This window comes from Eretmochelys imbricata, chromosome 15, assembly GCF_965152235.1.
Source record: "Eretmochelys imbricata isolate rEreImb1 chromosome 15, rEreImb1.hap1, whole genome shotgun sequence".
In the NCBI taxonomy this organism is placed as follows: Eukaryota; Metazoa; Chordata; order Testudines; family Cheloniidae; genus Eretmochelys; species Eretmochelys imbricata.
This window is the reverse complement of record NC_135586.1, coordinates 25,102,515-25,116,274: the sequence shown is the minus strand read 5'-3', so window position 1 is coordinate 25,116,274 and position 13,760 is coordinate 25,102,515. Positions and strand designations below refer to the sequence as shown.

General features: G+C 41.2%; 1 protein-coding gene across 1 annotated transcript in view; it reads left to right on the top strand.

The window, feature by feature from the left end:
• DNAH10 (dynein axonemal heavy chain 10) overlaps positions 1–13,760 on the top strand; it is a 97,850-nt gene that overhangs the window by 65,184 nt on the left and 18,906 nt on the right. Inside the window, exons 50-60 of the mRNA XM_077835358.1 lie at positions 637–804; positions 2,137–2,325; positions 3,009–3,180; positions 4,779–4,982; positions 5,669–5,749; positions 7,760–7,957; positions 8,675–8,836; positions 9,532–9,706; positions 11,387–11,568; positions 12,421–12,557; positions 13,488–13,705. Of these exons, the coding sequence (XP_077691484.1) occupies positions 637–804; positions 2,137–2,325; positions 3,009–3,180; positions 4,779–4,982; positions 5,669–5,749; positions 7,760–7,957; positions 8,675–8,836; positions 9,532–9,706; positions 11,387–11,568; positions 12,421–12,557; positions 13,488–13,705 (1,886 nt within the window). The remainder of the gene's footprint in view (positions 1–636; positions 805–2,136; positions 2,326–3,008; positions 3,181–4,778; positions 4,983–5,668; positions 5,750–7,759; positions 7,958–8,674; positions 8,837–9,531; positions 9,707–11,386; positions 11,569–12,420; positions 12,558–13,487; positions 13,706–13,760) is intronic.

Sequence of the window (13,760 nt, the reverse complement as noted above, 5' to 3'; positions counted from 1 at the left end):
TAAAAACTATGAATTTAGGCAGCTATACACTGGCCGAATGGAAATTTTGTCTCTGTAAAGGCTGCAGGATGGGGAGCTCACAATTTCTTGTGTAGTACCATAAAATATTTGAATAACAAAAAACATTTTGATGTGCTAAATCTCCTTACACTTTGATATGTTTGCATCCAATACTATATAATGTATATATGAGTGTATGAATGCATTTATATTTATGTGCATATGTGTGTGCTGTATACAATATGTGTCTACATTATGTATTACAAGAGTGAATGAAGTGTGGGCGACACTGGTGGCAAGACATCAGAACTAACTATAAGAGTGAAGGGTGGTATGTCATTTTACTAGAATAATGGTCGTGTTTTTTATAATGGGCATATTCTGCTCTCTGTTAAACCTGTGCAGCTCACTGGCATCAGTGGTGCCTGGGCTGCTTGTATATATTGCAGGGTTTTAGAGGATAAACACACAATGCTAGTAGAGTCCAATCCTGCAGCTGTTGTATTTGTGCCAGTAGCCTCATTGAAATCAATCAAATAGCTCATGAGTAAGAGTTTGCAGGATCAGGCCCTTCTAGTGTTCCTGAATTCAGAACTCCTTGCATCATTTTAACTATTTGCTCTTATATACTTCAAGGTACAAGGGCATATACAAGGCTTGATTCAAGAGTATTACAAAGATGATTTAGAGCAGGTCATGAGAGACCCTATTCTTTTTGGAGACTTCAGAATGGCACTGAATGAAGGGGAACCTCGTGTTTATGAAGACATCCAGGACTATGATGCAGCAAAAGCTCTCTTTCAGGTATAGTGCTTTAACCAGCATCTGTGTATGAGTTTGTCTGTATAAACTTATAGGGTATATCTATAAAAACCCACACTGGCCTGTGCCAACTGATTCGTACTAGCAGGGCTTTGGTTTGCGGGGCTGTTTAATTGCAATATAGGCATTCGGGCTCCGGTATGGAGCCTGGGCTCTAGAACCCTGCGAGGTGGGAGGTCCCAGAGCTGGGGCTCCAGTCCAAGTCCAAACATCTACACCACAGTTAAACCGCCCTTTAGCCCAAGCCCTGTGAGCCTCAGTCAGCTGGCACAGGCCAGCTTGGGTTTGTATTTACAGTGTAGCCATACCCATAGTTGACAACAGTTTGCCCTTCAGGTGGGTGTGGCTATAACATAGATGGATGGATTAGCTGACCTCTCCAAGCTTCTCCCAGGTCTACATTTCTATGATTTCATGCCACCTGCGGTACATTCAGACTTTGACAAGTTTCCAGACTAAAAGCTACAGAAAAATAGCATTCACTTCATTTAATCTTTATGTTTCTGACATTTAACTAAAACCTAAGTTGGAGACATTCTGGGCTCGAAGTAAGTAATTCAAGTTTTATAAACATGAGTTTGGGGTTTTTTTTATAAGGGATGCTGTCAACAGAAAAGTCATATTTCAGTCTGAATTTTTCCCCCTTTTGTGACTAATAACAACTGAGAGCACTCAAATGGAAAAGGATTAGAGAGAGAAAAGTATTTCCCCCTTATTTTATCAGTTCATTTACTTTGTGCATGTGACAGTGCTTTGCATATAGTCATTTTCACTCTTTCCTCATTGAGTTGTACTTTCCCTTGCTGTTTGTGTGAAAAACATTTTACAAACAGGAAAATACTGATTGTAAAGCAAGAAAAATGGTTAGGGGGGTTCAAGGACAGGTGTCGGTAACTCATTTTAACTCAGTTTTGGATTAGATTTTAAACAGATTTATCCATGAAATTGAAACATTTCCAAAGTAAATAAATAGTGCCCATTTTTCATAATATTCCAGTTCAGGCTTTTGTTTGTTCTTTGTGTGAAGTAAACTTGTTTGGAACCATTAAGGAGTCTATTAGCCCCTTGTTATGCACATATAGTTTCCATTGGCAGTAGGTTTGGGTATGAAATAATAGAAATCAGTGAACATCTATCTATTCCATGAGCTGAAGAAATCCTAAATGCTAAATTCTTTCTGATAATCTGTTTTTTCTCAATGTCCTTTTGTGTAATAACGCTTCTAAATAAATTGTTATTACATTACGTTTGTTTATTAACCTTTTCAGCATTTCCCATTTCTGTTGTTAACTGTCTAACAAATTGGCTTTAAAGGAGATTCTTGAAGAGTACAATGAAGTTAATACAAAAATGAATCTGGTGCTTTTTGATGATGCCTTGGAGCATTTAACCCGCGTGCATCGCATCATACGGATGGATCGTGGCCATGCGCTGCTTGTAGGAGTGGGAGGCTCAGGAAAACAGTCCCTTGCAAGACTGGCTGCATATACAGCTGGATGTGAGGTCTGTGGGATTGCACATTTTCACTAAAAGGTGGTGAGGATAGATAAATGGTGGGTGGTCCCTAAATTGAGTAGAGCCTTGAAAGGGACATCACAGAAATTAAGCCTGATGCAGACAATGATGGAAAATGAGTGAAGTCAAAATCAGGGTAATGGCTGCTCTCTGGAGAGATTGAAGTGGGTGAGGTGAGCATTTGGAGGCTGGAGATAGGAGATTACAGTCATTTGGCATGGAAGATTATGAGGTCTTGAACCTGGGTGTTTGTGGGTGGGAACAGAGAATACAGGGTGGGTTTTGGAGATCTAAGTGAAAAATCAGTAGCCTTTAACTGCCACTGTTGTTATTTATCTGTAGTGCAGTAGTTCTCGGAGGCACCAGTGAGGCCTCATCGTGCCCAGTGATGTACAAACATCTAAATAAGATAGTGGGGAAACAAAGGAGAGGGAGAAGTCCAAAATGATTTTGAGGTTCTGAGCCTGGAGGATTGTGGGGATGGAATAGTTTAAAGAGAATACAGAGCAGTAAATATTTTGTCACCATTTTACTTTCACATTATATGTTTACTAGTTATGGGACCAAACCAGAACCCTGGGGAAGTTGCGTTCCAGATTCAAAATCATGTTGTTGGCCCATCTCTACAATATTCTGTGTCTTTCAAGTGTATTTTTATGTTACATTATTAGGTGTTTGAAATTGTTCTGAGTCGAGGATATGGAGAAAATAATTTCCGGGAAGACTTAAAAACACTGTATGTAAAGCTTGGTATTGAGAACAGGTCGATGATTTTCCTGTTTACAGATGCCCATGTGGCAGAAGAAGGTTTCCTGGAACTCATCAACAATATGCTAACTTCAGGTGATGCAGGAACATTGGTTGCTAATCCATAAATACTTGCAATGCACAATCAAAAATGCACCTTTGCTCGAGCCACCAGACAAATGTAGCTTTTAAATATTAATGTTTCCTATTCGTACTGTGTCCTCTGATGCTGGAGTTCATGTTTCAGTCTGAGGGCAAAAACACTGTTTCTTTAAATATTACCTGAAATAACCTTGGCTTTGGTTATAGCTTTTCTGCATCCCCACATGGTCATATGCATATGTCTGGGTAGGTTTAGTGGGCCAGTATGGTTATTTTGCCCTGGCCATGGTGCTTGACCCAGAATTCTCAAACTATTCCTTAATGTGGACTATATCTTAATCGAGATTGTCTCACGTAAATCTTTGATTCCATTCATGATCCAGAGGACACGTCCTCTCTCATTGGCAATTGAATAACATCCGATCGCCATATTTGGGGTCGGGAAGGAATTTTCCTCCAGGGCAGATTGAAAGAGGCCCTGGAGGTTTTTCGCCTTTCTTTGTAGCATGGGGCACGGGTCACTTTCTGGAGAATTCTCTTCTCCTTGAAGTCTTTAAACCATAATTTGAGGACTTCAATAGCTCAGACATAGGTGAGATGTTTATCACAGGAGTGGGTGGGTGAGACTCTGTGGCCTGCATTGCGCAGGAGGTCAGACTAGATGATCATAATGGTCCCTTCTGACCTTAATATCTATGAATCCCCATGGAAACTACAGCACGAGCTTGCATAGGTAACCTCCACAGATCACCACCAAGTGCTTTGTGACCCACCAGTGCTCCACAGCCCACAGTTTCAGAATCTCTATTACACAGATCACACTTACTCTCTTTGTTGTGTTCTCTTTCCTTGTCTCCCTTGTGTGTATCTCTGTGTCTGTCTATTTGTCTGTCCAACCCTGTCATGATGTCTGTCTGTATCAGTTGTTAAATACATAGAGTAGCCATTTGTTTGTGACAGTTAAAATGTAGATTGATTATGATATTCACTAGTTACGTTTTATGTACAAATCTGATGAAGCATGCGTTTTAATTTTTCATATGCATGTGATCAAAATAATTTTAAATATATTTTATTTTACATTATTATAAGCACCGATAAATTACTTAGCACCTATATGTTGTTTGCAGTGTTGTTGTAGCCCTGTTGGTCCCAGGATATCAGAGAGACAAGGTGTGGGAGGTAATATCTTTTATTGAACCAACTTCTGCTGGTGAAAGAGACAAGCTTTCAGGATACACAGAGAGCTCTGTGTAAGCTCGACCCAACTTCTGTTGGTGAAAGAGACAATCTTTTGAGCTATGATGTTTTATATGTTTGAAACCTAAACAAAAATGAAGTAATTATTCCTCACAACACCCTTGTAAGATATGAAGGTACCATAAATATTGCCCGCATTTCCTAGATAGGGACAGTGAAACACAGAGAGGTTAATTAAGTGATTTGTCCAGAGCTATTAAGAGTAACTTTTGCTGAGCCAATTTTAGAAGTCAGGAATTTCCTGACTTCTGGGCCCATGCTCATTCCCTACGCCCTGCTGCCTCTTTGCCATACTGATGACTTTCTGTGACTCCTCTGTCTTTATATGGTAGGAATTGTACCAGCACTTTTTCCAGACGATGAAAAAGACTCCATACTCAGTCAGATTGGAGATGAAGCTATTAAAGCTGGAATGGGACCTGCTAAAGAAAGTGTCTGGCAGTATTTTGTAAATAAGAGTGCAAACAACCTTCACATTGTACTTGGGATGTCACCAGTTGGTGATACCCTGAGAACGCGTTGCAGAAATTTCCCAGGTCTGTATATTAAATCTAACACTTTAGTGTTTAGCCCCTGTGTACCTATGGGATGCAGGTCTGCAGTTGTCTTTTATGTACTCCAGTGGGTGTGTGCAGATATCAGACACACAGGCAGTTAAACTGCATCAAGGCAAACATACAGCATAGTGCGTTTCATTATTAAGAACTTGCACAGTTACTTACCACACATAAGTGGAGATTATTGATTGACATTTACAAGGTCAGTTTATATTTGGGTCAGACAGTTAACAATCAGTTGATTAACTTCTTTGAGCCAGGAATGTACAGTAAATGGCCTGCCTGTTTTGCAGCATTTAGTCTCTGTGTTAGAGTAACTCTCGAATTGTTTCCATCTGCTGGTTTGGTATTTACAGAGAAAAGTGGATTTGTGAGTGACTGTGAAAATAAGAGAAGTTTTATTGCATCCCATACTAAAGAACAATGCACTGAGTTAGAAGAGGGATAGGCCTGGACACTGGGCACTTTCTTCATTATTTGATATTGAAATAGAGGGATTGGCTTACGTGTAAGCACCTTTGCTGAAAATACCAGACAACTGTACTAATTAAGGTTTTGATCCAGCAAACACACACATGAGTAAAGTTAAGCATAAGCATGTTTTCAGGATCAGGGGTTACTACTGAAGATGGACTGTTTTGTTGACAATATTCATTTTTTTAAAGGTCTTGTTAACAATACTGGTATTGACTGGTTCTTGCCCTGGCCCCCACAAGCCTTGTACGCAGTTGCCAAGTGCTTTTTAGGTAAGTAAAATGTCAGGCGTTTTTAACCTTCAAATTCATGGTGTATTCTGTGGTATCAAGAAACACGCTCCTTACTTTAAGATATTGTAAGGCTCTTTATTTGCTCTTACATTAAGGATGCTTCTTGGGTCTAAACTAACGGTGTAATGACTAAAAAACATTCAAAAATGGTTACTGAGATATCATAGAATCATAGAATATCAGGGTTGGAAGGGACCTCAGGAGGTCATCTAGTCCAACCCCCTGCTCAAAGCAGGACCAATCCCCAACTAAATCATCCAGCCAGGGCTTTGTCAAGCCTGACCTTAAAAACCTATAAGGAAGGAGATTCCACCATCTCGCTAGGGAACCCATTCCAGTGCTTTACCACCCTCCTAATTAAAAAGTTTTTCCTAATATCCAACCTAAACCTCCCCCACTGCAACTTGAGACCATTACTCCTTGATCTGTCACCTGCTACCACTGAGAACAGTCTAGACCCATCCTTTTTGGAACCCCCTTTCAGGTAGTTGAAAGCAGCTATCAAATCACCCCTCATTCTTCTCTTCTAAAGACTAAATAATCCCAGTTCCCTCAGCCTCTCCTCATAAATTATGTGCTCCAGCCCTCTAATCATTTTTGTTGCCCTCCGCTGGACTCTTTCCAATTTTTCCACATTCTTCTTGTAGTGTGGGGCCCAAAACTGGACACAGTACTCCAGATGAGGCCTCACCAATGCCGAATAGAGGGGAATGATTATGTTCCTTGATCTGCTGGCAATGCTCCTACTTATACAGCCCAAAATGCTGTTAGCCTTCTTGGCAACAAGGGCACACTGTTGACTCATAAAAGCACAGGTGTCTGAGCTGAGCCTTAGCTGCTTACAGTTGCTCAGGCTGTATAAATCCTGACAGGTGTGAAATCCTCCCTTCTCAGACTATAGGTCTTTTAATATGTCTCTTCCCCAAATATTTTTTTAAGTTTTCTAAAATTCAAATTGAAACAACAAAGCTGACGGTTCTGCATTTCCAAGAAGTTAGATCATCTTATGGCCAGGTAAGTGAAATAAAGCATCCTGACAAACATTGGCAGGATGTTTCCAGTCCTCTGCACAAGGTTCAGTGCCAAAGAACAGGTTTTCACTTCTAGACAGATCCCTTTCGGGGTTCTTAAATGAACGTGGTTTAGAGATTGAGGATGGGATTTTGAGAAGCACGGATCCCGGACTTGCTTTCTGGAGGCACTTAAGCCCTTCTGAAAATCCCACCCAGAGGCAGTAAAAAGTAATAGATGCACAAGGGATTACAGGGAGCTGGCTGCAAGGAGAATGGAAAGGGACTTGGGAGCTTTAGTTATGAAACAGTATTACTCTCACTCCCTCCTTTCTGCTAAGAAGGTAGACATCAAAGCTGTATCTAAACACAGCTCTCAAATCATTCCAGCTTCCCATAGAGGGTCCACAGGAAATGTTTGATTCTTAAACTTGCACAGACCCTGGTTTTTAAACCTCTGCAGATCTGGTTGTGTTGGTCTTGAACTGCAGTGGACTATCTGCTCTAATCTTACACTTTCACATCTACAACTTCTTGTCCTTTGTTGTTTAAATGGTGAGTTGAGTTAGGCTAGAAAAGAATTGGTGGCTGGAAAATAGTACATTGTACTATAATGCAAATACCTGAGCTCAATCTGACAGTGGGTGCTTATATCCCAGACCCCACAGAACTCAAATTTGCGGCCTTCTTCAGGGGGTGTGGGGGTGTGCAGGGAAAGAACATTTTTTACATATACTGGTAAAGTTAAGAGAGAACTCCCAAGCCTAGAGGCAGCATGGTTTAGTACTCTGAGCAGGAGACCAGCTGTTAGGACTCCTGGGTTCTATTCTTAACTCTGCCACTGACTTTTCTTTGTCCTAGGGCAAGTCATTTAATTTCTCTGTGCCTTAGTTTCCCTATCTGTAAAATGGGGATAAATGAAATTTAGCATCCTTTTAAATGCCTTTGAGATGTTTTATTTTTCATATCCTCTTTTCAGGAGAAAATCCATTGATCCCGGCAGAGCATGCAGAGTTTGTGATTGAGCACATTGTCATGGTGCACGAATCTGTAGGAAATTTCAGTAAAAAATTCCTACAAAAGCTGAGACGCAGCAACTATGTTACACCAAAGAATTATCTTGATTTCATTAATACTTACTCAAAATTGCTGGAAGAGAAAAATCAGTTCATTTTAGGTAAGGTTTTCTCTTTTTAAGACTATATGTGATTGAAATGTTTTAAACAGACTCATTTCACTCAGCAAGTCTGTTGAAAAGCAATAAAATAAATACAACCCAAATGAATGTTACCTGAATAATGGGCTATTCCCTGAGTGACACTTCTTCTTTATCTGGACCCGAGCCTGAACCTCCTATCCAAACATCCCTGAGCTTTGGGAGAGTCTGGATATGGATTTGAACTTGGTGTCTCAGACTCAGCTCAGGGTTTTATAGAGATGCCTGTGTGACATGTGCTTTTTCCTCTTGGCAGTTAGCTGTATTCTGGTGGATACTGAAATGTGCCTAATGCATTGAAATGTGATTGATGTACAGTCAGAGCTGGTCTTCTGCAGAAGCACAGAAAATGTGCCACAGGAGGAGAGGGGACGTGGTTCAGCCAAGTTCTGCGACTCCTGAGCTGATGCTGTAGCACTGGGATTGAAAGGGGGAAAACTCTCTTGCTGGACTCCTTACCATTTTACACTCTCAACAACAGGCCTGACCAAGGAACCTGGGCTCTTGGGAGCTCCATAACAACTTGTGACCCTGCAGAAACGGCAAGGGAGGCCTGCTGCAGTTTTAAGAAAAGGACTGATTTCTTTGACTACAGAACAGGACACATTTTAAATAATGGTGTCTGTCACTGTATGATAGCTCATGAATCACTAATATTTCTCCCTCTTTTTCACTAAGCACAATGCAAACGTCTGGAAGGAGGATTAGCTAAACTGAAGGAAGCTGCTGTTCAGTTGGATGAACTAAATGAGAAACTTGCAGAGCAGAAGATTGTACTGGCTGAAAAATCAGCTGCCTGTGAGGCCTTGTTACAAGAGATAGCAACCAACACAGCAATAGGCAAGTATTTAAAACTCCTGTCATATCCCACAAGCTAAGCTGGGTTGGGCCAGGTCAGTATTAGGCTGGGAGATTCTTAAAGAACGCAGGGTTGATGATTCAGTAAGTGATACTCTTGTTCTGTCAGTATTGACCGAAGGTCCCACCATGGTGTCATTAATGGTCATATAGTACTTCGCACAAGAGAACGACTGTTGACTGTTTGTTTCCTGACCAAATTCCAACCTGTACAATTGCAATCTGCCCATAGTAACATCCATTGGAGTTTCAAGTAGATACAGTGTTCTTCTTCACATCCCATCCCAAACTGTTGGGGAGCAAATTGTGAGAGAAGACACTAGCGGCAAGGGGAGTTTTGTGAGGCAAAGGCATGGCAGCATGTGGGAAGGCAATGGGAGTGAATGGGCCGGGAATCAGAAGGGGATTTGTAAGCTGTTTCCTCTCTGAAAGAGGAGACACAAACAGGAAGAAGAGAGTAGAAAAGGAGATGGTGTTCTGTTGTTCCTAGCATTCCAGAACTTATCTGTGATGGGAAGAGTACTGTGAACAGCTGTGACCTAGCACCAAATGAGTTAATAGTGATCTAGAGATAGTGGTAGTTTCTGATTTTAGGCCATGTGCACTTCTACTGGTTTGTTAGCTAGATACAAATCTTAGTAAGCCATTTACTATGTACTGCCTTTTGCACTTCTTAGCTGAGGAGAAGAAAAAATTGGCAGAAGAAAAAGCAGTGGAGATAGAAGAACAGAATAAAGTCATTGCTGTTGAAAAGAAGGATGCTGAGACGGCCCTGGCTGAGGCCATGCCTATTTTAGAAGCTGCTAAACTGGAGCTGCAGAAGCTGGACAAGTCTGATGTCACAGAGATTAGGTGATTAATTCTGATTTGTAAGAGTATAAACTCTTAGAAATTCGATTCCACGGTGCCTTTGCTGTAGTCTAAGTACCTGACAAGCACCAGCACCCTCAGCCTCACACATTGCTGTGAGGTAAGGATGCATGATCATCCCTGTTAGACAGATGCGGGGATTGAGGCTAGAGAGGTCAAGGTCTCATCGGGAGTCTGAGGCAGAGCTTGGGGATCTCCAAGTCCTGTGTGTCAACCGCAAGCCTGTCCTTCCTTCCAGGAAAGCAATCCAATATTTGACGTCTTTCTAATTATTCTGTAATACATTTCTGCCACCCTGAGTACTGCTGAAGTCTATGTGGGGGTCATTCAAGCAGTAGCTATCCTAGCCCTTTCACTCTGGGGTGGTGATTTTATTCTGCACTAGATGTGGGATACACAGCACTTGAGTTTCAAAGATTTTTAATGGTATGAATGTGTATTTCTCTTTTTATATACCTTCTTCTTTTTGTGTTTTAATAATAGCTTCTGTAAAGGTGGCTTTAAAGCTATACCCAAACTTCAGCTCCCCTCAAAATTCTGCCATTCCTTCTCCTTTCAGACTCTTCCAGCCCCCACCACACTTCTTAATTGTCCTCCTCCCACTAGGCCTCTAGACACTCTTCCTCCCTGTTCCCCTTGCAATGGGCAACTTGACCTTCCTCTGCCACTCAATGGAGCTATGCCGATTTACACCAATGGAGCATCTGGCTGTTGTTACACACCGTTGCTTTTCACCAGACCTGGAGCAGGCAGGAATGCAGGGCTCAGGAGTCAGGCAGGCAGGAGGGGTCCCATAGTAGCAGCCAGCCAGGGGTTGCTCAGACAACTTCTTGTGTTGTGTTTATATAGAGCTGGTTTATATAGAGCACCTCAGCCAATAAAGGGTGCTGGATGTTTCCCCCAATTGGGAGCTTCAGGGGTGGGGCCCTCTGCGTGCTAGCACTCACTGGTTCCCTTTCTCTGGTTGTTTAGGTGATCTGCTGGGTGGTGGTTGTGGCCTGATGCTGCCTGTGGGTCCGGGTTCAAGGCCTGTCATCCCTCACAGTTGTTAAATAATATTGAATAGGAAAGCACACTTACATTTAATACACCTAATATAATAAAGACCTTTAAACAGGAGATAGATGAGTACCCAGAAGAAAATATTGTACGATGGGATACAACTGCTACTGTAATTCAAAGGAAAGATCAGAGTATCAGACTTTGATGAGTTTCTTCTCACCTTTCCATCCTAAAATCTCCTTTGTTCCCCTAGTAGATTACACTAGTTTAGCCAGGAGTCCCGAGGATTATTTCCAAAACCAGCTCAGCACAGCTGCTGCCAGTGTTCTGTCACTGTTACTGCAGGCTGATGCAGCTTTAAGCTCCAGTAAAAACATGGTTAAGGGTTTTATTTCTCTGATGGTTGAACTCCTTTAGAAACCTTGAGGAAGTTGTTGTATGAATGTAATATTTAGTTTTTAGCCCTCTGTTTATAAATCTTTCCTTGTTTGGATTGGATTGTATTTCTCACTTGGATGAGGAGGTATCTTGGGGAATTGCTATATTATACCACCCCTTGCACTAAACACCACTGGTTGGAAAAAAACTCTTCCAACAAGAGTTATGTATTTATAGCATCATGCACTTTATTTCCCCCCTTTCCCCATGTTTATTTTCTAGGTCCTTTGCTAAGCCCCCTAAACAGGTGCAGACTGTTTGTGAATGTATCCTCATAATGAGAGGATACAAAGAATTAAACTGGAAGATGGCCAAAGGAATGATGTCTGACCCAAATTTCCTGCGATCCCTAATGGAGATAGATTTTGATGGAATTACTCAGACCCAAGTTAAATCCGTCCGAGGTAAATTGTTCAGCTAATGAATCAGGCACTTGGAATTTAATGTAGAGTTTTATTAATATTATTTGAGATGTTAGCTGCTATGCTGGATGCTTTCTTCTCTTCAGGTGAAATTTACCCTGGCGCCGAGGGCAAGCGTGAGGCTTCTGCCCAACTTGTTTTGCACTGTGGGCTTAACCAGGTCTTTCCTGGCACAAAGGCCTTATGCTTGCTCTCTGCACAGGGTTATGCCTTAACTTGCATTGTAATCTTGGTTGACTTTTGCTTAGAGAAGGTTAGACATAAACTGAACAGTTGAGCAGGGCCTTTGTTTGTTTTTTAGCTACTTGGAAAGTATAATTGTCACATCATTTTCACGATGAACATTAAAGATACAACACACATGTGTCACGGAAAGGCAGTGGGCTGCAACTCAAACTAATTGGACCAAATTCTGCTCATGCTTACACCAACGTAAATCCAGAGTAACTCCAGTGGAGTTACACAGGGGTCAGTGAGAAGAGAATTTGGTCCATTGAGCATAATAACCTTTGACTGCCGTTTAGCAAGCAAAGGGCTAGATTTTGAGAAATGCTGAGCAATCCCTGTGAAGTGCTGCTCTCACTCAGCTTCCCTTGGAGTCAGCTGGCCTAAAGTCCTTGAATATCTGACAATATCTTGCTTGTTTTATTATTGTCCAGCAGCATAACCTTATACTGTAAAATTGTTTTGCATTGGTTATCACATCCTTGTTCCAATACATACCACAGAGCTAGAGAGCTAGCTGAGATTTGATTCACAAGGAAAGCTATTGCTCTTGTGATTTATGCATTGTTATTAAACTGACTTGCAGTGTTTTTGTGTGTTAACGTTTAGCTCTGTTAAAGACTCTTAACACGACATTTGAAGAAATGGAAGCTGTTAGCAGAGCAGGATTGGGAATGTTAAAATTTGTCGAGGCAGTAATGAGCTACTGTGATGTAGCTAAGGAAATCAGGCCAAAGAGAGAAAAGGTACAGTGTGCAAATATGAACATAAAGGACTATGAAGAGTGTTTGTTGCCACAAAAATAACACTTGGGAATTTTATGTACTGCAGTGTTTCTCCGCGTCAAAGTGTCAACAGCTATGAAAGTGGTGTTTGCTAGAACCACTGTAATAATAATACCTAGCTCTTATATAGCACTTTTCCTCAGTAAACCTCAAAGCACTTTAGGAAGCCAGGCTTTCAATTGCAAGCTGCTGTTTTCATTGTATTATAGGTCTGTGATACCAGTTTCTGTTTGCATTAAAACATGAAGTAAAAGGAGGAGTTTTGTAATGTAATATTGGGGGGGAGAATGGAGAAGGAAGTTATAGATGCCTACTGAAAACTCACTTAAAATAATACCCAGGGCATTTGAGCATAGAGGGACTCAATGGTATGTCGAATCCATTTCCCTGGTTTAAGCAGGAACCATTTTTATGGCCTGTTTAAAAAGGGCTAGCAATGTAATTCTTTTATAAAATTAAAGTGTAAATCCTACCAGTACGACTACGAAACATCTCTGCTCACCAAGGAAGGTTTTCTGCTGGCCAATGGGCAAGTGCATTTGTCAAGTCCTGGCTCTAAATGTTCTTTTAGGCCCTAATCCCTTTTTCCTTAGGCAGCCAGTACTCTTATGGATGTCTGTGGGACTGCTCATGTGCTTAAGTACCTGGCTAGATCAAGGCTAAGAGTTTTGTCAGTGTCAGGACTGCAGAATCAGACCATATTATACGTGTATTGGGTGAGAGGAGTTGGGTGAAAAACAGTGCCTATTTTTTCTTCTTACACTATTTATTACCAGATTGTCTTAAACATATATGAAATAGCTAATTGAAGGTTGAAAACCAATGATTTTGCACCAAAAAATAAAACTCCTCTCTCCTCAGACATGACACATGATGTCTTTCATAATGTAGGTGGCTAGGTTGGAACGGAACTACTATTTAAGTAAACGTGATCTGGAAAAGATACAGACAGAGCTGGCGACAATTCAGAGGGAGCTCAAAGCTTTGGGTGACAAGTATGAAGCTGCAATAAGGGAAAAACAACAGTTACAAGAAGAAGCAGAGATCATGGAAAGGAGACTTATCGCTGCTGACAAGCTCATCTCTGGCTTGGGATCTGAAAATATAAGGTTAAGTCTAGTGCCAGAAGAGAGATTTTTTGCATTAAAATGTAAGCTCAGAAAC